The 25,505-nt window shown below is 35.9% G+C and overlaps 1 protein-coding gene across 1 annotated transcript; it reads right to left on the bottom strand.

The window, feature by feature from the left end:
• Positions 1 to 552: 552 nt before the first annotated feature.
• On the bottom strand, positions 553 to 2,541 carry LOC118753265. The gene has a single exon (XM_036488141.1). It carries the CDS (start codon positions 2,442 to 2,444, stop codon positions 1,698 to 1,700), a length of 747 nt encoding a protein of 248 aa, XP_036344034.1. The 5' UTR covers positions 2,445 to 2,541; the 3' UTR covers positions 553 to 1,697.
• Between the last annotated feature and the right edge of the window lie 22,964 nt (positions 2,542 to 25,505).

Here is a 25,505-nt window from a genome sequence, read left to right on the forward strand (position 1 = left end):
TGTACATACAAATTACAAAAATAAATAGAAATCGCATTCAGCGTGGGAATTTTGCTTAGGTTCTTTGTAGGAATAAAAATACTTAACAGTACTTTTTTGTTTTTTAAATTTTATTAATAATTCGAGTGTGAGCAAAATATACAAACAACGGTGAAAATATATAGTTTTCGTAAATATGAAGTTGTTTTAAATGATATGTTTCGATTATACATATTTCGGCGCACTTTTAAAGTGGATATATGGACGGATATACATTTTTTCTAACTTATTAAACTTTAAGTATTATGTAAATTTCAAATATTCATACATAAATAATACAAAACTAGTTCAAAATATTTCAATTTCACTAAATAGTTAGAATTGCGGAAATGGTTTCGATACTGATATATATTTGGAATGTTTTTATTTGTAGATTTGTACAATATTGTATTTTTAAGGCACTACTAAATATGTAGATGTCAAGGTCAAAAGCTAAATTATCGTATGTATACGCATTATATTCCACTATTGTGCGATTTCGAAGCTTTAACAACCTGCGTACATATTATGCTGTATTTTTTTTTACAAAAGGCAAACATATTTGTGCTCATTCAACTATTTTATTGCCTTAAAACTATGTTCCTATACATACATTCATGTATGCATACTTAGGAATGAATAGGTGGTATGAATAAAAAGCGAAAGTTTATGCAATTTCTGTGGCAGAAGAAAAAAAACGTTAAATTGCGTGTAATACTTTATTAAGCGCCGTTACTCTAACGTTTTAAGGCACATTATTAAGTGGAGTTGTAATACATATCTTGAAAAATATGTTTGAGATTCATGAAAGTTTTATTTACTTTGATAACATTTGGAGGTTTCGACAATATGCATTTTGTAATGTGCTCATAATAGCGATAGGGACTCACAAGCTCAGTACAAATGGCTGGTGCGACTGCTTTGCAAGCATAAAATAGCAGCAAACATGTACTAATATTTTATTTAAATCGATTTTGAAAATGTTCGCGTTTGCTATTTTAATGCTTGCTTTTGCATTTTAACATTGTGTATTAGATATGATTTGATATTTCAATTAAAATTCGTTGTTGGACAAATGCAATGGTTTCTTTTCTCCATAATTCAGTCTTAAGTGACTTTAAAAATGATATATATATATAAATATGTAAATGCATGTCATAAGTACCAACTGAGTTTCTTAGCCGTCTGTGTACTGAATTAAGTGAAATCACTATTATGTACATAAATATGTATGTATTTACAATGTATGTGCATTTGTCGTACAAGTATATGCTAGTGATTCAACCTTGTCCAAAATTGCATAAACTTGCAATTTTTCGCGCTTTGATGTTAGTAGCATTAGTTGCACAAATCCTTAAACTTACATACGTAATTATTACTTTATAAAACTTATTAAAACTGGTTTTTTCTTTGAAAGGACGGAGTTTAAATGTGTATGAGTGCATCAAAGAATACATTTTTAGAGCCAAGATCACTGCTTAACCTATTTTATATATGGTTTGAATCTAAAAATATGTCAACTTAATTCTTTTCTTATCTACGCTAGGTTTGAACGCGATTTGCTGTTATAGGTCCGCGCCATTTGTGCACCGCTCTGTCTTTAAATGCAAGTGTTTTCTCTTGCGACTTACTTTATGCTCCAACAATGTGAGCTGCTCCGTCGAGAGATGACGCCACCCCTAGGCTTTGCCCTGCATCAACTCAAAACGTGTCTGTGATTCTTTGAATTGCATGCGTTTTTTCGCTTGAACATTTTGTTCGGTAAGAAAGAGTATTGCCGTAACCAAAGAAAACACCGCTCCAACGCAAGCCAACACGAATGACCAACCGAACCAATTGTTGGCATGCTCCGGCATCCAACCATTACGATTACCAAAACATGCAAACACGATGACTGCAATAGATGCAGCTACACCTGTGCCTAACATTATATACCCAATTACCTTTATAAGCGTTACGAAGTACTTTTGATCCGGCCCGGCACAAAGGAAGAATACCAAAACACCCACGCACGATACGAGCGCTCCAATGAAGGCAAGCGTATAAAAGAACTGTGTCGCAATCATGAATGCTGGCAGCAGAAAACCACGAATCTCGTCATAACCTGTTGTAAATGGATCATATACCCATCGACATCCAACGAAGAACCGACGTTGACTGTCATCATTTACATCAGGTAAAGAACGGAAGCAGTGTACCCATAATCCTAAACGCTCCAATTTCGCACCTGTTATCCGGTCATCACTAGCCAGCCAATTGGGTGTGGCGAAAGAGATGGCAATTGCAGCGAATGCGATCACAAACACAGCAACGCCAAAGGTGCCAGCCAAAGTACGTCGCTTCATTGTTGGAACAATTACTTTGTAGTGAGTGGTTGGCAAGTGCTCTTCCGAATCCTGGCGAACGATATGCGAGGATTTTTGCATGCTTTTGAACGCGGCGATTAAATTGTTTTGATACAAGCACTGTTGGTATTTTCTTTATGGGGAGTGGTGGATTGTTGCTATACACACTGACAGCTGTCACAAGTGCGGTTCGCAATACGAAGTGCTGCCATGCTTTTTGTTCTGTTTCAGATAAATTAAAATAATTTTTACAGGCGGTTTATTATAAAATGATTAAATAACAGCGTTTTTTACTTATAAAACTTTATTTTGCAGCTTTAAATTTGGGCTTAATTTCTTTTTCAAAAAAACTTAAGAGGTTCGCGTCTGGACTACATCACCGAAAGTGCTACCTGAATCGGTTAGGGCAGTGATGGAAAAGTAGGTACAATAGTGTAATATTTGGCACTTTAATTCACAGAGGCACTTTCGGCTTAACTCATTCAGTTTTGGTAAAATCGAAAATTCAGCATACTCTGCCAATGTATAACAAATAATCATATATATATATATTACATTATAGGTTCGAGAAGTCAAAATTAAAATCAATTAAAAATTAAAATAAGGGACATTAGATGCAATCATAAGAAGTAATCAATGTAGAGAAGATTAGTCAAAAAAGAAAAGTAATTTATCATTTTTCCCAGTTCGGCAATCTCGGTTTGAAGACCCATACTATTTCGGAAAATATATTCTTGTTAAAAAGCTTCAAAATAGAGCAATTTTAATTTTGTGGCTTTTTCATCTCTTTTTCGGCGCTATTTTCGCAATCCATTAGGCACATTTTGAAATTTTGAAATTCCATCCCTGGGTTAGGGACCAAAATGCACTTACGGAATCGGTTAGAGACTAAAGCTGAAATTAGTCAGGAACGTAAACCTAACGGTACGTAAACCCAAGTCAGCTGACACGATCTGTCTTACCAAAGCGCAATGTAAATGAAAATTCAACACCGCAGAATTTTTCTGTAGTTGTAGCCCGTAGCACAGAAATCTGTGGAATTTAGATTTTTCCGTGTCAGCCAATTTCTTCCTTCTTTAGATGGTTGCCACTTCGTCAGTTTTGCAGATGGTAAAAAAGTTAGAAGTTCGTATTCAAAATATGTTTAAAATTTTTGAAATTTACTATTGAATAAGGATTTTTGTTGAAAACTAAGTAGTTTATATGTAGCTACAATTAATTATAGCACGAAAAATTGTAGTTTAAAAGGTAAGTTTATGAAAAGGCATTGATGAGTGGCAACACTGTAGTAAGCAACACTGAGGGCTCTAGTAATCGACAAAATTCTGCGTATACAGACTGCGTTTAAGTATACGTTCTGCGTTCTTGACTAATTTCAGCATTATATGCCCCAATATACAGTGGCTTTCAAAATGTGCTGGCCAGAAACGTAATACACACGTTACTATATATAGATTTGTTTCACAGAATTAGCAAATGCATACATTTCTGAAACTTTAGTGCTATTTTCCATTTTTTTGTTTTACTAAATTTGCTATCGGATGTAACCAAACAAAAGCTGTTATTTCAAATTGACTTTTTGCACATTTCTTCCCGGTTAAAAAGTCCGGGCTGTTTAAGGCACAAAGAAGAAGACATTTACGATCCAAAATTGGAAGATATTCGCTCTCTATTACCCATTTTTTTAGCGTGAGGAACGCTTTCTGGGCTGTTTTGGACACTCGCGGGCTCGTGTGGAATAAACCTTATAATTCCGGTATACCCGGGTAAATGCGTACATGTACATATGTACATATCGCCGTTTAAAATACAAAATCGCGTATCAACAAAATGCAAAACCGCATATGTGAGCTAGCATAAGTTATTTTCTCACTCTCATATTTCAAAATGGTTCTCTTTTTATTACATTTCTTTTATTAGCTCGGGATGTAACTATGTAATGTTGATGCGCCTAAAAGATGCAGAGATTTCTGTTCTCAAGTTACATACCTGATGACAGTACGAATGGCCATGGGCGTAGCCAGGTAGGGGCTGGGGGGTGCTCGAGCCCCCCCTAACTTTAAAATTTTCCTTATATATATATAAAATAGTACCCTGAAATGCCAGATTAATAGGGTCGTTTTCACCGTTAAAGAGTGGTGGTGGTTGGAAAGTTGTCTCGTTAAAAATTTCTAGACAACATCACTCTGTGACTCTCTCATCGTTTCAGATATCTGGGAAACCCCAGCAAGGTATCAGCATGGGTTCCGTAAAGTGCACAGCACAACTATAGCCCTTAACGTCCTAAACTCCCAGATATCTCGTGGCCTGTAGCGAAATCGCGCCTTTGAGAGAACACTCCAAGTAGCATTGGATTTGTCAAAGGCGTTTGATACCGTCAGCCACTCCACGATACTAGAAGACATTGAGGATGGTGTCCTTTCACCGTTGCTGTTAAACTGGTACTTCTCGAAGCTCACTTAACCACCAGAGGGAGACTTTGTTGTCTCTTATGCAGAGGACTGGTCGCTAATGGCGTCCGGGAATGGAATTGATGACTTGTACTCGAAAATCCACGGTTACATCTTTGAACTTTCTCGCTTCTTCACTGCAAGCAGCCTAACCCTCTCCTCCACGAAATCCTCTTGGCAACAATTTTTGCAAGCTGGAAAAAGGAGGTCAGCCTACAGCTGGGAACTGACGTCAATGGCGAACCATATCCGGCGGTGAATACCCTAAAAGTCCTCGGAGTTAGCTTCGATAGTCTGTTCTCCTTCACGGTGCATACAACCACAACAAGGCCCTCAAGTCGCTAGCCGGCAGCACCTGAGGCAAACAAACGTTGTTGGCAGCATACAAGGCAATTGGCCGGCCTTGTGGTCGCCGGGGACTAGAAGGACGGAGTGGATGAAACTACAGACATGCCAGAATGCGGCACTCCGGATCGCAACTGGATGCCTTCCGATGATGCCACAGCACTATATTCACGACGAGGCTTAAATGCCCCCAATGTGGGAGCACAACGCGATGCTCTGTAAGAGGTTCCTAGTAGGGTGTCGCAGACACGGACACCAGAGCAGACACTTGCTTGCAGCAGAGCCCTCGCCTAGGAACGTCAGAAGACGAGGTACGAAGTGTGAGTGTATTGAAACTTGAAAGCAAGTTCTTGATCGTGTAACGTCGAAGTAGGCCACGGATTTTTCCCTGGGTTTTAATGGAAGTAACGGAAGGCAGTGAACTGTCACTTAACTATCTATTGTGTGTGAAATGAAGGCGAATGGTTACAATGGACGGGGCGGAACGTAATGAACGGGAGATCTAAAATCAACAGACCCTCACGATTTGTTACGTTCCGCTCCTTGCATTATAACCCAGGCAATTGACTAAGCTTTATTTGTCATCAGTTCGTCAAGAAGTCCTCATCATTGTTAACTGATATTGATTGTCCTTAATACTTTTACTAACGGTCATTTTTGCATTCCTAAAATAAAAATAAAAGTACTGTTGAATTATGATGTTCTTCCTGCAAGCGAGCGATATGTGCTTACTACATTCCTAATCGTACTGAAAGAACATTTCGCTTATGGGTTTGGTTCCATTTATATCTACAACTTCACTATCAATATATCAACATCGAAGATAAATGCTACTCGAACAAAATCAATGATCTTTTTTGTTTAGTTCTTAACACGAGAACGTGCAAGACTTTGTTAAGCTCATACATTGCATACTAATTGCTGACGCAGAAGCTGATGATCTCGTTTTGCTGCTAAATCATATCCACACTGTGCGCATAAGTTACAAGGTCATTTGACTACTGCCGTTGGAACGGGAGCGTGCTTACTAGCAATTTGTTAATAGCAACATACTATTTTGGCATATAACACACCTATATTTTGCACTTAGGGTGACTTTAAAATCCATCATATTTGCACCTGTCACTGCCAAGAGTTATGAGTAGAATATAAACATATCGTCGTTTAAACTACAAAACTGCGTATCAACAAAATGCAAACCGCGTCACTCTGGGCAACGTGAGCAACCCATGTGCGAGATGCGGTAACCAATGCGAGTGTAGCTTTGGGTCACGACAGAAAGAGAGTGAGCTTAGGTGGGGCCACTCTGACTTATTCGATTTAAGTAGGTGGTGCGGCTGCAAGCGGGTGGGGCTGTTTTGGAGCAAGCGGCTCGCTATATAAACGTGTATTTGGTTGCGAAACCACCGCCGTCCCAGCAATGGGTTGTGCGCTCTGGGTTTGGGACCCGCCACGTAAAAACCCCTTCCAGTGAAGAAGCGAAGCAATACCTCGGTTGAGATTCCCCTTCAATGCCAGGCTGGGCAAGGAAGGGAACTTTGGAACCACCGTCGGAAAATTCAGCCTCCACGACGAAATGTCCGACAACGGACTGAGGCTTATCGATTTCGCCGGGGCCCGAAACATGGTAGTAGGCAGTACTGGGTTCAAGCATAAAAAGATTCATCAAGCGACGTGGCTGTCTCCGAATCGAAAAACGAGAAGCCAAATAGATCACGTTTTGATAGACGGAAGGCATGCTTCCAGTGTTTTGGACGAACGTACACTCCAAGGCGCAAACATCGACTGGGACCACTATCTTGTTACAGCCAAGATAGGCACCCGCCTCTGTGCAGCAAAAAATGTGCGCCCAAATATGCAAGTAAAGCTTAACGTCGAAAAGCTGCAATCACAACAGATAGCCAATGCATTCGCTACTCACAACTGGTACGATGAGGAGTGTCAGGAAGCTTCAGAGAAAAATGATGCCGCCTACAGGGCTACGCTGCGATCGGGCGCAACGCGCGCTATGTGGGACCGCTATAGGGATCTGAAGAGGGAGGCGAGACGAATTTGCCGCAATAAGAAGAGAGAGGCCCAAAAACGTGAGTGCGAAGAGCTTGAAATGCTGGCCGACAGGAAGAATTCCCGGAAATTTTTCCAGAGAGTTAGGCGAATTACGGAAAGGTCCAATACCATGGCGTACTCCTGTAAGAACAACAATGGAAACCTAGTTACCGATGTTCAGAACATACTTGAATTATGGAGGGAACACTTTTCCGCCCTACTGAATGGTAGCAACAAGGAAAGTTATGAAGAAGAAGAACCCGAGCCCCCAGCCATTGATGACGGAGTCGATGTTCCTTCGTCTGACTATGACGAGGTACGAATAGCAATAACGCGCTGAAAAACAACAAAGCTGCTGGAGCTGACAGCCTGCCTGCTGAGCTATTCAAGTTCAGTGGCGAGGAGTTGATAAGGTGCATGCATCAACTATTATGCAGAATATGGCCAGATGAACGCATGCCCGACGACTGGAATTTAAGTGTGCTCTGCCCAATCCACAAGAAAGGCGACCCCGCCATACGCGCCAACTACCGCGGAATTAGCCTTCTAAGCATAGGTTACAAGGTCTTATCGAGCGTATTGTGTGAAAGACTGAAGCCCGCCGTCAATGAATTGATTGGACCTTATCAGTGTGGCTTTAGACCTGGCAAATCCACCATAGACCTGGTATTCACAATACGCCAATTCTTGGAAAAGACCCGCGAGAAAAGGATCGACACTCACCACCTGTTTGTCCACTTCAAAGCCGCTTTCGATAGCAATAAAAGGAGCTGCTTATACGCAGATCACTCTTGCCAATAAGTGCTACTTTGGACTGTGAAGGCAATTTAGGAGTAAAATCATCTCTCGACGTATGAAAACCAAACTCTGTAAGTCACTTGTCATGCCCGTCTTGGTACATACATATAAAGCGCCGAAGTATGGATAATGACAACATCCGATGAGGCGGCTCTTGGAGTATTCGAGAGAAAGATTTTGCGGAAGATTTACGGACCTTTACGCGTTGGCGACGGCGAGTACCGCAGACGATGGAACGATGAGCTGTATGAGCTTTACAACGATAATGGACTCCGCCGCTCCAGCTCTGAAAATATTCAACTCGGAACCCGCTGGTGGTAGCAGAGGAAGAGGGGGGCCCCACTGAGATGGAAAGACCAGGTTGAGAAAGACTTGACTTCACTTGCAATTTCGAATTGGTACAGAAAAGAAACGACTGTCGTGCTTTGTTGAACTCGGCCAAAATCGCCTAGGCGGTTACAGCGCCAAATAAGAAGAAGAAGAAGAGAGTAAAAACACTCATATTTCAAAATGGTTCTCTTTTTTAATAAAGTATTCGCATTTCTGGCTAGTATATTTCAATACGAATGGATAAGGATTGAGCCAAGAGCTTGGTTTTGCATTTTGGTGATACGCGGTTTTGTACTTTAAACGACGATATGTATTAATTATTGGTTATATTATATAACTTATATTATCTTCATCTAAACCACAGCGAGTTGGAATATTAAGCTGACTTTGATTAATGACAATAACCAAGCTATAAACGAATTATTAGAAGCGAAATAATTAGAATAGTGCTACTTAAATATTTTGAATATTTAGCGATAAGATTTTTCCAGTAACCGGATTTTGAAAAATTCGGTGGTTTGGCTTCTGTTCTATGGGAAAATATGCCTTCTATTAAAATGCGTACATACGTGATTACATATTAGGTTGGTCCAAAAATACATGCGGGGGGAAAACAAGTTTAAAATTTTAGGATCTCACGCTCTAGGATGTTTCTAAATGAAAAAAAGAATACTCGTAATTTTATGTTAAAAAAATGATATTTAGAACTGCTTCAAAGCCCATGAAGATTTCCAGGTATTTTATATGGGAAAAACACTATTTCGTAGAAATGGTATAGACTTCTTGAAAATCAATATTTTTTCCATCCGAAAAATTCTGTTTAAATTGTTAATCTAACCATTTTTTTATACTGACTATTTTTTTTGTCCTAAAAAATGCAGTAGAGACCCATAAAATATTCGTATTAAAAAATGGTAAAATAAACAATTAGATATTATTATCGGAAGTATTGGAAGAGTATTGATTTTCTGGAATTCTATACAATTTCTACGAAAAGTGGTTTTTCCCTATATAAAATACTTAGAAAACTTCATGGGCTTTAAGGTAGTCCTAAATATAAATTAAAAAAAAAAAACATGCGGTTATTCTTTTTTCCATTTAGAAAAATCCTAGAGGCTGAGAGTTTGACATTTTAAGCTTTTTTTGATCACCCTATTACATATACATACATATAGGCATGTATGTATGTATGAACACTGAGACTCCATCTCCCAATAATTTCCCTACAAGACATTGCTGAGCACTTTAGGCAAAAATTCTCACACATTTACACTTTTGTTTTTGTAGTACGGCATAAATGAGTAGTTTGACTATTAGTACTGAGGACTTTCTGATGACAACATTGAGGGGAAAGTACTCAATTTTTTCCCATGGCCTGAACGAAAATGAGGACTTTGATAAGCACTTTTGTGATTAGGGATAATGATAATATGAGTACTCATATGATACTCAGCTGTCTTGTAGGGTTGGTAACGGTGCGGAAAAGTTGTTGGTTACTACCACTCATGCAGATACAACTGGTATGATGAAGAGTACCGCTTCTATGCGACAGCGATGCGCGTGACAATTGTGTGGTACCTAGAAAAGATGCAAGGGGGGAAAGAGGTCTTCCTAAGGGGGAGAAAAGAGGGGCAGAAAGACTTGAGATGCTGGTAGGCAGAAATGCGGCGGGAAAATTCTAACAGGCAATAAGGCAGTAAAGAAATGGTTTCAAGACCGGTGATATGTATAGCTCCTGAAAAGGCAACATTGGGAATCTGGAAACGGACGTCGAGAGTACACTGGCGATATGGAGGGAACACTTTGTAATGCTTCTGACTGGCGATACGGATGTTGAGTTTGATGAAGCAGAGCCTAGTAGCTCGTTTCAGTAACAATTCTCTACCAAGGCAAATTGAGATATGAATTCGCCGCTCTGTTCTCTACTGCTAATGAGTAGTAGAGAATGACGTATATTCTCTACCAGTAGAGAAATAATCGGTAGAGAAGAGTTACAGAAACGAGCTACAGAGCTATGTATAGGGACGAAGATAACGCCCATTAACTCGATTAAGAGGAGGAGAGAACTTATGACAGGTAATAATGTGACTTGAAGGCGCTGAAGCGGATGGAGTAACGGCGAAGCCTGTTCATAATCGGCAGAAAAGAAATCGAAGGGCGCATATACTACCAGCTGTTACCGCGTGAAAGTAATGTGAAAGACTGAGCACTTCATAAACCAACCAATTGGATCTTATCAGCTTCAGTGGCTTCAGACCTGGAAAATCTATTAGTGACCAGTAGCTCGTTTCTGTAACAATTCTCTACCAAGGCGAATTGAGATATGAATTCGCCGCCCTGTTCTCTACTGCTAATGACTGGTAGAGAATGACGTATATTCTCTTTCAGTCGAGAAATAATCGGTAGAGAAGAGTTACAGAAACGAGCTACTGATTTTGGCAAGTTCATCAAATCCTGAAAACGACCTTGAATAAGCAATCACGCGCCTTTTCGCCAATTTTAAATTATATATTTCGTATGAAGACACTTCCTCAAACTATTTCCAAATTTGGGATCCCTGCATGCAGAGGGACGTTGAGCTAAACTTTTTGCACCTTCTAAATCGCGAATACCTCTTCGCGTTGTTCGACTGCTGGCGTTTGCATTAACATGGTCGGTCTTAACTTAGGCGCAGTTTGCACAGTTTTTCTCAGCTTAGAAAAAGACACAAAATTATCTTCGCATTTTAGAAGAGACGTCTGTGTTGGCAGTTACAATTTTGAAAGAATTTGCTTACCTAGGATCCAGCATTAACTGTTTCCGCGTAGTCGAAGGGGAATCACAGAAGAAGGGATGACCAGCTTTAAGAGCTTTATAATGGACATGGGCACTCCAGTTAAGAGCACAAAAATGCAATGGTTGCGCTGTCCTGGTCATCTCGTAAGTATGGACATGGGCGCACATTGTGGACTGTGAACTTTTTTGTGACAAAATCTATGTACTATCTCAAGAACGAGAACAGCTAGCAAAATTAATTTAATAGTATTTTAAAGCTGTTAAGATGAAGAACTTAGGAAAAATAGTACCGCTGGATAAAATTTTGACCTTTCATAGGATTTTCAAAAGTAGGGAGTTTCAAATTTCTTATATTTTTTTGAACTGCGATGAACATTTTAAATAGTTCCAAATATACTTTTTAGCTATATTTTCGCCAAGGAATCCATTTCCATGGAAAGAACAAGAAATAAAAATAAAAGTCAAAAATATTACTTTTGAAGATAATTTTGACGATTTTATTCAATAAAAAATTAGCTTGACCTTAAGAATGACATTAAAAAGTAAAATATTTTAATACATATATTATTTTAAATTTTTGACCCGAAAACAGCATACAAAAATTTTAAATGTATTTTTGGATTCTCCCGGCCATGGCAATGGATTCCTTGACGCTAGTATTGCAAAAATTCTGCAAAAAAGCATGTGTGGAAAGAAGGACCTATTTGTACTCGCGATAAGCAACTAGCGCAACTTTGCGAAGGAGAGATGATATTGTGGTCCCAAATCGACAAACAGTTGTAGAAGTATGATCTTTATTAAATTAGCAAATTATTAATTTATGCACGCAATTATTAGCTGATCACGTTTTACTGCTTTTGAAATCAAAATTAATGTTTTCCACTATTTTCTATTTACATATATTAAGTACATAAATCTATCCTACTTAATTGCCATTTTGAATGTTTCATTCGTTTTCATCTTTTGTGTAAATAGGCTCAAAACTAGAAACTACATATATATGTAAATTTTATTTAATTTAAATTCAAATGAAATGTTTAGTGGCTTTCATTTTCTTGTTGTTGTACACCGAAATCGCAACAAATATGAACTTTACTAGCAACAGCAAACTTGAGTAATAACTAGAATATTCAAAGAAAAAAACCACTGTACCAGAAAAAGTTTAAAATAAACCGAAGCCAAGAAGTCTAATTGAATACCAGTCTCCGTTCGCAATATCTGGGCAATGAACCTCAATATTTCAATGACCTTGGAATATTTGCATTTCAAGCTTTTCATTGCAAAGATCCTACAAATATTTTAAAATATGCTTACTTGTATATGTGACAGCTTGTACATACAAAAATAAGTAGATATCTATGTAAATATGTATGAATACATAAGATAATAAACGTTTGATTTTGATGTGCGTGCATTAAAAACTATTGCAATAGTCAAATTGTACCTTTACAGAGCCTAGCATTTATTTAGTAAGCGTTAGGGTTCATAATTTTAGATTAAATATTATGCACAATGCATGGCACCAGGGCTGGATTAAAATATGGGCCGGTGGCGCCATCACAACCAATGAACCTCTGAAAAACACTATTAGATACTTAAAAAATGTAGTAAACTGCTCATAGCTTCAAGATATATATATGGTTGGCATCCACTTGGCTGCGATAGCCTTGAGAATCATATCGCCCAACATCTGTTTGGCGTCCTCGATATCAGCCTCCGGGTTCGACTCATTGGAGCGGAATGTTTATAGTTTGGCCATTCTCACTCCGAAGAGCAGTTTTTTGTCCATTTTTCGTAATGGCTTAATAAATTCTTCATGCCTCAGAAGGTATCTGCGAATCTTTCCGTTGCAGTTTGCCGCTATTCATGGCCATATTCAGCAGCCAAATGCGGACCCTGGGTTTCCTAGGTACCTCCGGGGCCGGGATTACTTTGACCTTCAAACCCTTCCAGGCGTTGCCGAGCTCGGCCATATCCTTGCCGTGGAATTCCCTAGAAAACTCATCTCTCTATTTGAAAATCCAACAACCCCTAAGGGACTCACTGGAGTCAAATCCTGGAATGACTCGATCTCGACCCATCTCTCCTGAATGGGCTTTCCGCTGCCTCTGGCGACCCGAAGGTGATCCCTGGCCACCTCACAGTATCGCCGTTTCGCCGACGTTTCTTCTTGCTGGGGCGTGCTTTTCGTATCTGCTTTTCTCAAGTTTCTTTTGTAGACTCTTCCTTAGGTCTACTTCGTTTAACGACCTCAGGTTTCTTCGTTAGTTTCAAAACAACATCCTCCATCTCCGCCACCTTATTGCACCTGCGACTGTCTTGCTCATCCTAGTGGTGCACAGTATCGGCTACTGCATTCTTGGAAATCTTGTCACCTCGACTTGAGCACCACTCCAGAAGACTTGGTTTTTCCCCTTGGTGCATGGTGATGTGCCCGGCACACCAGTATGATTGACATATCATCGTTTAAGCCGCAACTCCAGGGACAAGGAGACCGACACGATGAGGTTCCAGTAAGATTTTTTTCACGATGGGAAATACTTCCAAAGAAAAAACGAAAACTGCGCGGGCAACATTAACAATCAGAACGTGTAAACATTGTGTAAGTTGCAAGCTTTTAACGGCTTTGCGTTCAATAATCGCTATGGGGCACATTTCCTCCGGCACTGCGTGGCACATACATGCGTATGTATAACTATTGTTGGCGGTACTGTTAAATATCTAAAAAATGCCAGCGCTTGAATAATTATTAGTCATGAGATTCTTTTAGCTTACCAAAAAATATTTTTTAAGAATAAATACATCTTTCTTTTCTAGGTGGTCGTAGACGCGAAAAAATTTGCTTTGTCGGTGGTGGCGCTGGTGTTGTATGCTGCCACAATGTCAGTCAGCCACCCTACATAATTACTTAATTGTGTTAAAATAATATTTTTATTTTCGTATTTGAATTTGTCGTTTGTTGTCTTTGGCGGCTAATTTTGGTGTTATTATTGAAATTAAGTTATAGGCTCAGTAGTTATAATTATAGTAATTAGATGATTTTTGCAAACTTTAATGCTAATGTTATTGGTGTTAGGGGAACAAAAATAAGAAATAAATAATACTTTTTTACTCATGGAATATGTGCATATGTATGTAATATTCTTCTTTAAAAAGTGACTCAAGTAAATAAGTATATAAATACAAACGTGTACAAAAATACTAATAGTTTTTTTAAATTTTTTTACCTTTACTCTACTCAATAAGATCCATTAAAATGAGAACAATTTAATTTGATGTCGTCAACTCTTCTATCATTTATAAAAAATAAAATAATTTTTATAAGTCCGAAGGAAAACCTGTTCCGAACTGCCGGAATAATACTGTAATATCCTAAAAATATGCCACGAAGATCCCCGAAAAAAGAAAAGCCCCAAAAATTCCCGATATTCTTAAAAAGTTCAGAGAATATGCTGAAAGTTTTCGAAAAATCCAGAAAGTTACGAAGTATTTCATTATGTTGTTCATGCCGAAAGTAAAAAGCAAAAATGACCTAGAATTCTTTATTTTCTTGAGGCGTTTTGTATAAAGAAATCTAATGAATACGATGTGCCTTAGTATAGAGAACGTTCAAATGGGTTATTCTTTCATAAATCGTACACTTTTTTGACTTCCCATTTTAGATTCGGCTTACAATTTTTTTTATATTTTATATCTTTGGAACTAAAAGAGACTGCATCCTAGCAAAAATGTGGGACTAAGTAATGTAGGCAGTTATCTATTTATTAGCCCAGTTTCCGACCGAAATCAAGAGCTTCTCATAAAAATACAATTTCCGTTCGGTGTCGGCGTAACACTGTAAGGCCCTCCCCTTTGCGCGACAACATTGAGGCGCACGCCACAAATCGGAGGAGGAGCTCGGCCAAACACTAACATATGTGTAAGCGTCAATCTTTGATTATTATTATTGTTTTTATTATACAAATATGTATAATGCGTAGAAAACCAAGAATTAGCTACAAAAGATGCTACATGAAACTAAAAGTGTATAAACCGAAATGTTTTAATGGTACACACTTTTTGTTCAAACCCTTTGAACAATAGAAATGTATCGCTAGCTTATAAAAAAAAGTTGCTAAGTCCCATTTTAAAAATTTTACAGGAGAGGAAAAAATCTTCCTATAGCCATTTTCTTTAACTATTTCGCAAGACTTTGAATCAAACATTTTGCGCGTTTAAAGCAAAGCAAAACTCCATAAGAATCAGAAGGATTCGATATTTATTAAAAGATGTCGTATTATTTTGGCCTTATCGGATTTGTGGTGCTTCTTTTGGACTTAGCAAATTTTCCTTTTATTGCTTATGAAATGGAAAAAATAAAACAAGTACCTTTATAATTTTCGAAACTATGCGTATTTAATTTCTCTAGACTCTTATATCAAAATATGAGTTTTCATAAAAAGTGGACTTAGCAACTTTTCACTCTAAGCTAGCGGTATATTTAAATACTTACATATCTTAAGTGTTTAGCCATACAATTTCACTATTGTTGTTTAAATGGCGATTTCTGTTGTAACTAGTTGGTCTTTAGTTTTAGCTTTACTTTTTGTTGTATTGTTCCATTTTAAAAACTTTTTTGAAGTGAAACTTCTTTAGCGGCGGTTGGTTGGTTGGGAGTAAGTTGGCAAATTCAACGAAAATTGCACACGGAAATGGTGCAACGGAAATGGTTGGGACGGAAACCAGTGCTTCTTGAATGTGTGTTATTAACTTAACAAAAACTTGCTAATAAAAGTAGAAAGAAAGACACCAATACAAGAATGAAAGTAAGGTGAGTACATACATAGATAATGAAAAGTATAAAGGCGAAGGTAAAAATAAAAACAAAAAAAAGATGCAAGGTAAATTTAAACACTTTACTTATATAAGGGCAAAGGTGTAGGGGAATATGTATGTAGATGAAGAAAATTATAAACATTAAAGGAAAAACAAAGATAAACAAAAAGGAAAAGATGAGGATGAGGATACCGATAGGGGTAAGGATGAAGATAGCGGAAGAAAGATTAAAATAAAGGTAATTATAGAGAAAAGGATATACATAGATAGGGACACAGAGACTCATACTACGTTTATACGCATGCATAAGTCGCTTTAATTCATTTCGCCGCGATTCAAAACATATGTATAAACTGAATTTCAATTCGCTTTGAAATTGCGAAGTGTTTTGGCTCACACTCCATTTCAAATCTGTAGTTTATTTCTCCAGACAGTTAGAAAGAGTGTATAAACACCGCTCTCACTCAAAGCGAATTGGAGATCAGCTGTTCCGCTCAAATTCCAAATAATCGGATCAGTATTTAAAAGCTGATTAATAATAATCGTTCATTTTCTTTTCCACGATTTTATAATGCCGAATAAAACTTGATTTTTATCACTTTCCACTATGTTAACTTATAAAATGTCAAATGAAAACAGCTAATTTTGTTTGCTTTTGAAGACGGTTACTTTGATGCCGATATAAAGCCGTAAGTATAAACACTACAGCGAAATGTGTACGGTGTCAATGCGCTTTCAATTAAGTCGATTATTCTGTGCGTATAAACGTAGTATCAATCTGGGAACTATTTTGGGATTTTAGAGACTTTCGGCATTCTCGGGGCTTATCGATATAATAATCGATATTGTTATCGGTTTTGTTATCGACCTTTTTTCGTTTATTTATCGATTTTGTTATCGATCATTTATCGATTTTCTTATCTTTTCGATTAATTTTCAATTTGGCTATTGATTTTGTTATCGATATTGTTTTTGATTTTAATATCGATATTTTTATCGATTTTGTTATCGATATTTTTATCGATTTTCTAATCGATTTTGGTTATAGACTTTGTTATAGATTATTTATCGATTTTGTCATCGATATTTTTAATCGGTTTTGCTACTAATATTATTATAGTTTTACAATCGAAATTTTCATCGAATTTGTCGTCGATTGTTTATCGATATTTTTATCGGTTTTGTTATCGATATTTTGTTGGATGTTACTATCGATTTTGTTATTGATAGAGATAAAGATAAAGGAAAACCGAATAACGTAAATGTAGTTACAAAGAACAGGGGTAGACGTATAGATCTAGATAGAAAAAAGACAACAAATATAACCTTAAGCAAAAGCAGATGTATGTATCTACGTACATATGTATGTATATTGGTTATGAGACAAAATAGATCTGTAACGTAAGTTTCACTTCTCCCGTGCGGCCCAGGCGTACTTACTTTTTCTTTTTTTGAAAAAAATGTGGCTTTTACCTTAAGAATCTAAAATTCACTTTAAAATAAAACAAAACCAATTAATTGTAAATAATTTTCGATGCAAGGTTTGCTTTATTTTCAAAATATTCGAATGAATAAATTGAAAATGCTCCCTATTTGCTTAATTTTATTATCATTAACAATATCTCATCTATTTATGTTCAATGGTTTTGGCAAAAAAAAGAAGATACTTCTAAAAAACCGGAATATTATAAAACATCATTTTACCTTTCAACGCTTTGTTTTACTGTTAGACAAATAGTAATAAAAAGCTGGAGAAAGTAACAGTAAACGCGGCCTGCTGGCTATTTGAAAAGGCACGTTTAAGTATAGATAAGTAAATTCCAAAAACAGAAAAAAGCCGCAAATCTACACCCACTTAGCGCTATTAAAATCACATCATCGAAGCAACAAAATAAAAACCATATGCCAATTCCCAAACGGGAATTTGCAAACATACTATTTCGTGTCGAAGATTTTGGTATTGTTTAAAAAGCTATTTCACGGTCAACTAACTGCAAATGTGAATTAATGGAGAGGTGTGCAGATATTTATGTATTTCCAAGCTAATGTTTAACCTTTCTGCAGTGCTTGGAATTTAACCCTTCCTATAATGTTTTGGGTCATTTTGAACCCAATATGATTTCTGTTCATATTTTATTTATCACATGCAGACACTCCAACTCCAACAAGTGCTGTATGCTTACCGGTTCAAAGTTGCACTTAAATACTAAATAATAATTTGGGTAAAAACGACTCAGAAACACTCTGGGTGTATGGAAAAACTATCTCATCTTCTAGAAAGCAAAATAAGATAAAAAGCCTTTTTTATTTTTAGAATAGAAAACGCCGCAGCTTATATAAAATTACTTAACGCTGTAAATAAAGAATTTTTTTATGAAAACTGGGTAATTTTGACCTTATCATTGTAGAAGGGTTAAGTTGTCCCTTCCAACGCCTTTCTATCTCTTATAATGCATTTCTATCCCTTCCAATGACCAGTAGGTCATCCGTTCCAATGACCTATCCTTCCTATCCCTAACAGTGTCTTCCTATCCCTTCCAATGCGTTTCTATCCCTTCCAACGCTTCTTCCTTCCAAATATTAAAAACGAAACACCATTCATCCATTGTTGACCGCCACTGTATATATAAAAGAATATGTATGCATATATAAAAAAAATGGGAATAATAAAAATTTTAAATTTAAAAAATTGTAAAAGTAAAAACGTATAAAAATTGTTAGCTCAATTTTTTGTTTTCAATACGTTTAACTGAGCTTATAAGATCCCGAAATTTTCCAATTGTTTTTTTTTTTCCATGTCCTTATATTTTTTAGCTTTGAATTTTTTTCTTTTGCAAACTTTAAATAAAAGTATGATTAACAATTTTTATATAATTAAAATTTATTTTTAATTTAGAGTTTGCAAAAAATTGTTTTTCTTTAAGTTAAAAAATTATATCTTTCAAAAAAAATCTTCTTGAAAATTCCAGTATCCTTTGGGATCAGTTAGACGTATTGTATAAAAATTGAGCCACAAATTTATAAAAGTTTTTGCCTTTACAATTTTTTAAGTTTAAAAATTCTGTATTTTTTTTATTTTTCGATTTTTTATATAGTCCGAAATATCACCATTAAAACATTAAAACCATTTTGGGTCCGTAATAGTTTTCCAGATATTAGAAAAATGAACTTGCAAAATTCAGGAAATTTTAAATATAGAACTTTCCCTAACTTAAAAAAAAACAAGTAATTTTTAAGCAAAAAAAAACCGACTTCAATTCTCATCTAAAAATTTAAGATTATTGCTGATTTCTTCATGACATAATGCTCGGATTTAAATCAAATTACTTCCGACGAATAGATAACCTTTCCGTTTGGTGAAGTCGGTTAAACAAAATATTTTTTTTCCTTTGGTAAAACTTCGTCATATGATCAAAGAAAAGTTCTGACCAAAATTCATCTAAACCATAAATGGTCGATTTTACATGACTTCATTTATTTAAGCAAACTGTGAGTATTAATGATATGTTTTAGATAGAAAATTCATGTGAAAAACCAAGGTGTCAAAAAATCAAGATGTTTACGTTTTTAATTGAGTTCTCATTTCGAAATGTGAATAAATTGCTGTCTTACGAATACATTTTTTTTTACACAACTTATTACTTTTTAATGATGCGCTGCTCATAATAAGTTCATAGCTGGGAGAATTATTTAATGTATACAACAAATATTTGGTGTAGATCAAAATTCCCATGATATAATCATTTATGAATTCGTAAACATTTCTAGTTGTTTTGACATAAGAATAAACTGCATACGTACATATGTACATACATACATATACATACATACATATATGTACTAATGCATTTCGTTAATTGCTGGTAATAAAACTTAGCTTCAGTTTAACATCAGTTAGCCTTTTTTTTGTCTACCTAGTTTGTCCGTTTTTGTTGCGTTATTTATTGCTAGATCACTTTCGCTTTAACGTGTACATACATATTCACGTTAAACATTTGTCGTTCAGCTGCAAACAGAGTTTGACCACTCACAGTCCTACTGAAACCATAAATGAGCATTAGTGCTGTTCTTATTATAAGCTCACAGCTTATACGTATGTATGTATGTACGTATGTTTGTACATACATAATTATTGCCATAAGCGTTGTGAGTTCGACGTTGGTATTCGCATTAGAACTGTAGCAAATAATAAAAAAAGATATACATACATATGAATTGATTAATATAATATGATAAAAATGTGTGAACGCATAACCTTGATGAGGGTGAACGAACATCCTCTAAATTATGCAGAATATTTAGTTTTTTACCTCAATGGAAAAAATATAAAAACCAAGATAGATGGCACTACTATAAAAGCGTAGACGAATTTTTATCTGCTTTACGCATTTCCACATATGTATATACATACATACATACGTATTCATTCGACATTAACATACTTATGAATGCATATGGGGCATTCTATACCAAAACGGACGGCGTTCACACTCCATGTGTTTGATTTATTTCAAATTTTTAGGGTTGATGCATAAACATAAATAATAAATAAATATGAAATTTGAGCCAGTTTAATACATTTTTTTAAACTTTACTGCACAAAAACAAAAACAAATCGATTTAATAGTTTTTGCAAATATCTCGAGATCGGGCAAGGAAAAATTTGAAAAAAATCACACATACACACATCAAAATTCTCTATGAAAAAAAATATTTTAAAAATTTTGAAAATTAAAAAAAAAAAGTTTTTGTAAGTATGCCCTCTCAAAAAAAATTGAAAAAAATCACAATGTTAGCTCTGCGTGTTACGCAATATTTAATTATAGTATTATGGGGTGCACTCTACAATAATTTGAGATATGATTTTTGTTTTTTTTACACAGAGGTTGAGTAAAATGAGTACATTACGAATTTAAATATTTTATAAATTTTGTTAAGATTTTTTTTGAGTATGCAATTTTGTAGCCCAATAAATTTTAGTATAATAAGGTGCAAGTAAATATGTATTATTCAAGCTCAAATTTCATATTTATTTATTATTTATGTTTAAGCATCGACCCTAAAATTTTGAAACAAATCAAACACACAAGTGTGAATCCCGTCTGTTTTGGTATGGAACACCCCATATGCAAGAAATCCAATGTGTGTTTGAACAGCGATGAGCAAATTGCGTAGCTCTCTTTTAAGTTTTAAAAATGAAATTTAATTTTTTTCCACGAATCCTTTGGGCCTTTTTAAAGCTCTGCCAACGGTATCGTTGTAATTTGCGTACGCCAGAAGCATCCTAGGCATGCTATGACATCTTCAACAGCTATTGTTGATAAAAATTATTCAGAAGAATTGCCAAATATACTTACAGTGGATGGCGCAAAGCTGGAGCTGGTCGAATGTGGATACCAAAATTGGTCATAGCGTCGTATAGGCAGGTTCTCTTCATATTCTCGCACAGTCAAAAGTACATATTTCTTCTTGGATGAACTTTTGCTGAACAAAATTTATTTATGTACATATTTAACTGTGAATATATCGTCACCGGAGGGGAACATATCTCGGCAGCCAGTTCGAAAACGACCTATCAAAGAAAACTTTTCAAGAACGCCTTACCTCAGACTTTTTGATTGAAGAACGCTTTATTTTAGAATTTTATTGAAAAATTCGCTATCTCAGAATTTGGTTGAAGAAGGCTAGAGCTCAGAATTCGGTTCAAACATGCCCTATCTCAAACGAAAATACATTGAAAACATGCTGAGGTAGGGCGTTTTTCGTAGGGCGTCCTTCAACAAAATTCTGAGATATGATGCTTTTCAATAAAAATTCTGAAATGAGGCGTTCTTCAACAAAATTCTGAAGTAGGGTGTTCGAACTAGCTGCCGTGATAGCTCCATCTTCCACGAAGGCATCGATGCGCCAAAATAAATAACGCTGTTTAAAGCTTACCTTAATCGTAGAAAGATAAATTGGTCCGCAATTTAAGTAGCGTTATGTTATGCCAACTGTGCTCATTCATACTAGCTACCGCAGATTTAGTAGCCAACCCAGCTATTGGCTTAGTAGTTTGTACATTTCATTCAAGCCCAAAATGAATTTGCTTTGCTTATGTTTAACATAAAATCTGCGTTCATCTTCAAATCATATAAAAAGATTTAATTTAAATGATTATTGAAAACAGCAAAATGGCTAGTTCTAATGAACTCGGCAGTCAGTAACATTTTTCAATGCCAACCTCTCACATTTGAGAGATTTCCTGTAGTGATAAACGTTAGGCATGGGACGTTTGGTTTTGCCAAATTTATGTACATAAATACATACATACAGTCATATGTATAAACCCTCCTCAAGTGTTTAAAGAATTTCTAAAAGTTAGGAAAACATATCCAGTGAATGTTTTCGTTTTATCTTTAAAAAATATTAGGTATACACGCTTTAAAATTGAATTTAGTGCGCGTTTAAGTGGAAATAAATTAAATAATTTCGACATTTTCTTTAATGTAAACCACCTACGCGGCATAATATCTCATTTATGCCTACTCTATTACTCAGCTTTGTAGACTTATTTTTCTCACTTCCTTATTTGGCGTAGTCTTAAAACAGCTTATAAGGATTTGTCAACCTGAGTCAATCAAACTTTTTTTTTTTTGAAGTAATCGATATAAAAACGAGTTTCTTGCAAATAAAGAACCGAAAAAGAATATTAATAATAAATAATATTATTAAATGTTTAACGAAATAAGCCTGTCTAGTGATTCATGAAATTGGAATTTAAATACAAATACATATAAATACACTTCCGGCAAAAAGTATTGGCACAGCAAATTTTTCACAATATATGCATAAATTTTTTTCCGCCAATTTTTTATAAAAATATGATTTTTCCACAACAAAAAAACATAAAAATATAATTCCTAAACTTTGTTAAAATTCAGCAAATTTTCATGGAAATTTTCAATTTTTATGCAGTTTTGTAGCCCATTAAATTCTAGTTAAAAAACTGTGAGCTCTGAGTTAGTCAAAAATCGCATTGATTTTTGAGAATTTTTTTTGTTGAAGGTGTTTTGAATTTTTTTCCATATAAAGTATTTTCGAAAAAAATTCTTTGTATGGAAGAGACTGCGTGAAAATAATTGCCAAAAATCAACAATAATTCCAAACTAATTAAAACTTGTACTTTGTTATAATAAAATTGAATAGGCTACAAACCTGCATACTCAAACAAATCCAAAATAAATCTTATTAAAAAGTTGAAAATTTGCATTAAAATTAGCTGCACAAAGTTTAGGAATTATATTTTAGTGTTTTTTGTTGTAGAACGAACCATATTTTTATAAACAATTGGCGGAAAAATATTAGAAATTTTTTTTTGCATATATTGTGAAAAATTTGCTGTGCCAATACATTTTGCCGGCAGTGTACATATGTATATTTGGCATTGGAATCAATTTCCAATTCTGCTAAATTAAAAATGAGTGTTTTATTTTATAAATGTACATACGTACGTGCTAATATTTGCATGTTTGTACCTCCGTTAATTTCCTATTTTATATTTTTCCAATAAATTACTGACAACTACATATGTATGTACATGCGTTGTTGTGTACATTTATTGATTGTATTGCTTTTGCCTGTTTAGATTATTAGCCATTAGGCATATATGGTTGAATGCCACTTATAGAAGTATAAAAGGAAAAGGCGATTAACTTTCAAGGGTCGAAGTGGTTATTTAATAAGATAAGAATGCCTAATTCAAGAAAGAGATTACAAAGATTTCAGACCTTTAAGCCTTCAAGCAATAAATTCTAGCTGCCTTTTTTAACATTGAAGGCGCATTCAATAATATCAAGATCAATACCATTGTAGACTCGCTACAGAAACTAAATGTTGATGACAGTGTGTGCAGATGGATACGAACGATGCTATACAATAGAATAATTCAGGCTACCAATGGGACTGCGTCTATCATCCATAACGGCGCCACGGGCCATGCAGTGAGACTCAGAGAAGCAGGATTATGGAGAACTCGCAAATTCACGCACGGAACGATCATCAACGAAATGCAATCACAACAACAGACCGACAATATGGTATCCAACATCAGCTTAAAAAACACACCAGTGAGAGTCCCATCCAGAAGAGAGTGGAAGGGGGGCAGAGTACCAGATAAAGAGGGCAGCTCTGTACTCCAAGGAACTCGGCGTCTCCTTGTCTCTCCATCTAGGGAATGATGCAACCAACTGCCAAGTGTAGGTCTTAGGCAATCTTGAAGCTTCTAAGGTTATAGGAAACGGCATCGGTAGAATAAAGAAAGCAACAATATACTCTGACAGCCAAATGGCGCTGTGAGCACCAGAAATTCCGATCACCAAATCCCAGCTAGTTCAGCAGTGTAAAATGGAATTATCTTCAGTGTCTGCGTCAATAATCGTCGCTCTTGTCTGGGTTCCCGGCTGTAGGAACATTGAAGGCAATGAGAAGGCCGATGAATTGGCGAAGACAGGAGCCTACTTGGAGGATTCCGAAGCTGTTGCACTTGGGTGCTGCTGCGCAGTCGTTCAAAGAGAAATTGGTTTGAATTTTTTTGGACTGGCAAGGAAAAGGTAGTTGGATATAAAGACTTGCAAAATAGCCAAGGAACTTTGGCCTAAATAAAACAGGATGAAGACACTAGATATGCTTAATAGATCAAGGGCAGAAGTATTTAGAATTCTAATAGAACGTGTCAATTAGAAGGTAGAGAAGGAAGTGTCCAGCAAGTCCTTTGTGAATGCCAAGGCCCAGCGTCTCGGAAGTCACATATAAATAAAGCTAGCAGATATATCAGCATCTACTATAGATTATATAGGAAAATTAATCAAGGAATTAAGATGGTTTGACAGAGAGATCTAGACATATGTACATAGGTATTTAGAATTCCCACGAAAGTGCATCAAAGTAGCGCAATATGCGTTACTATGAAGAACTGCAACCAACCAACCATTCGTGTTTGCATGATGTACCTAACTATTTCCGTAATTGCAAACGTCTTTGCCTAGTCTGGAAGCAGAAAGGATAGCTCCGAATTGAGTTGTTCAATCCCGAATCCAGTCAATGCATCTTTGGAGTTTTGTGCGAGAGTTGTGTTCGGTCTAAGTCTATGAAATGACACGGATGGTAGGTGGCGCTGTTGTTTCATATGAGCGTCTATTTAAAGTGTCACTTTTAGAATGATTACAACAAATTAAAGTCATTCCGCATGCGTAAAAGTAACTTGTGACGTAATAGATTATGAAGCTAGTGCCTTTTATCAGCACGCCCTGCTTTATTATTTCGTGAAAGCAAAAACAACAAGCTTCTTTGCTTCTTATACTTAACTCTGTGACTCGTTTATTAAAAGTGAAATTTGCAATTCAATTCACATTATATATGACTTTCTGCTCATTTTTATGTATGTATGTATCATAAGGGCACACAAGGGGTGGGTTTTGGGGTTCAAACCCCCCCTAAATCTAATAACCTGAAATACAAACTGTATCCTAAAGCCGGCTCTCAAGAAAAATAACAAGAAATATTTTTTATCAAAAAGCACTTTGCTTTTGCTGTAAATTTTCTT

Source organism: Rhagoletis pomonella, unplaced genomic scaffold (assembly GCF_013731165.1).
Source record: "Rhagoletis pomonella isolate Grant_MI unplaced genomic scaffold, Rhpom_1.0 Rhpom_scaffold_02279, whole genome shotgun sequence".
NCBI classification, from domain to species: Eukaryota; Metazoa; Arthropoda; class Insecta; order Diptera; family Tephritidae; genus Rhagoletis; species Rhagoletis pomonella.

Excerpts from the sequence above, each read along its gene's own strand:
- LOC118753265 (XM_036488141.1), bottom strand. The coding sequence starts at position 2,444 with ATGCAAAAATCCTCGCATATCGTTCGCCAGGATTCGGAAGAGCACTTG.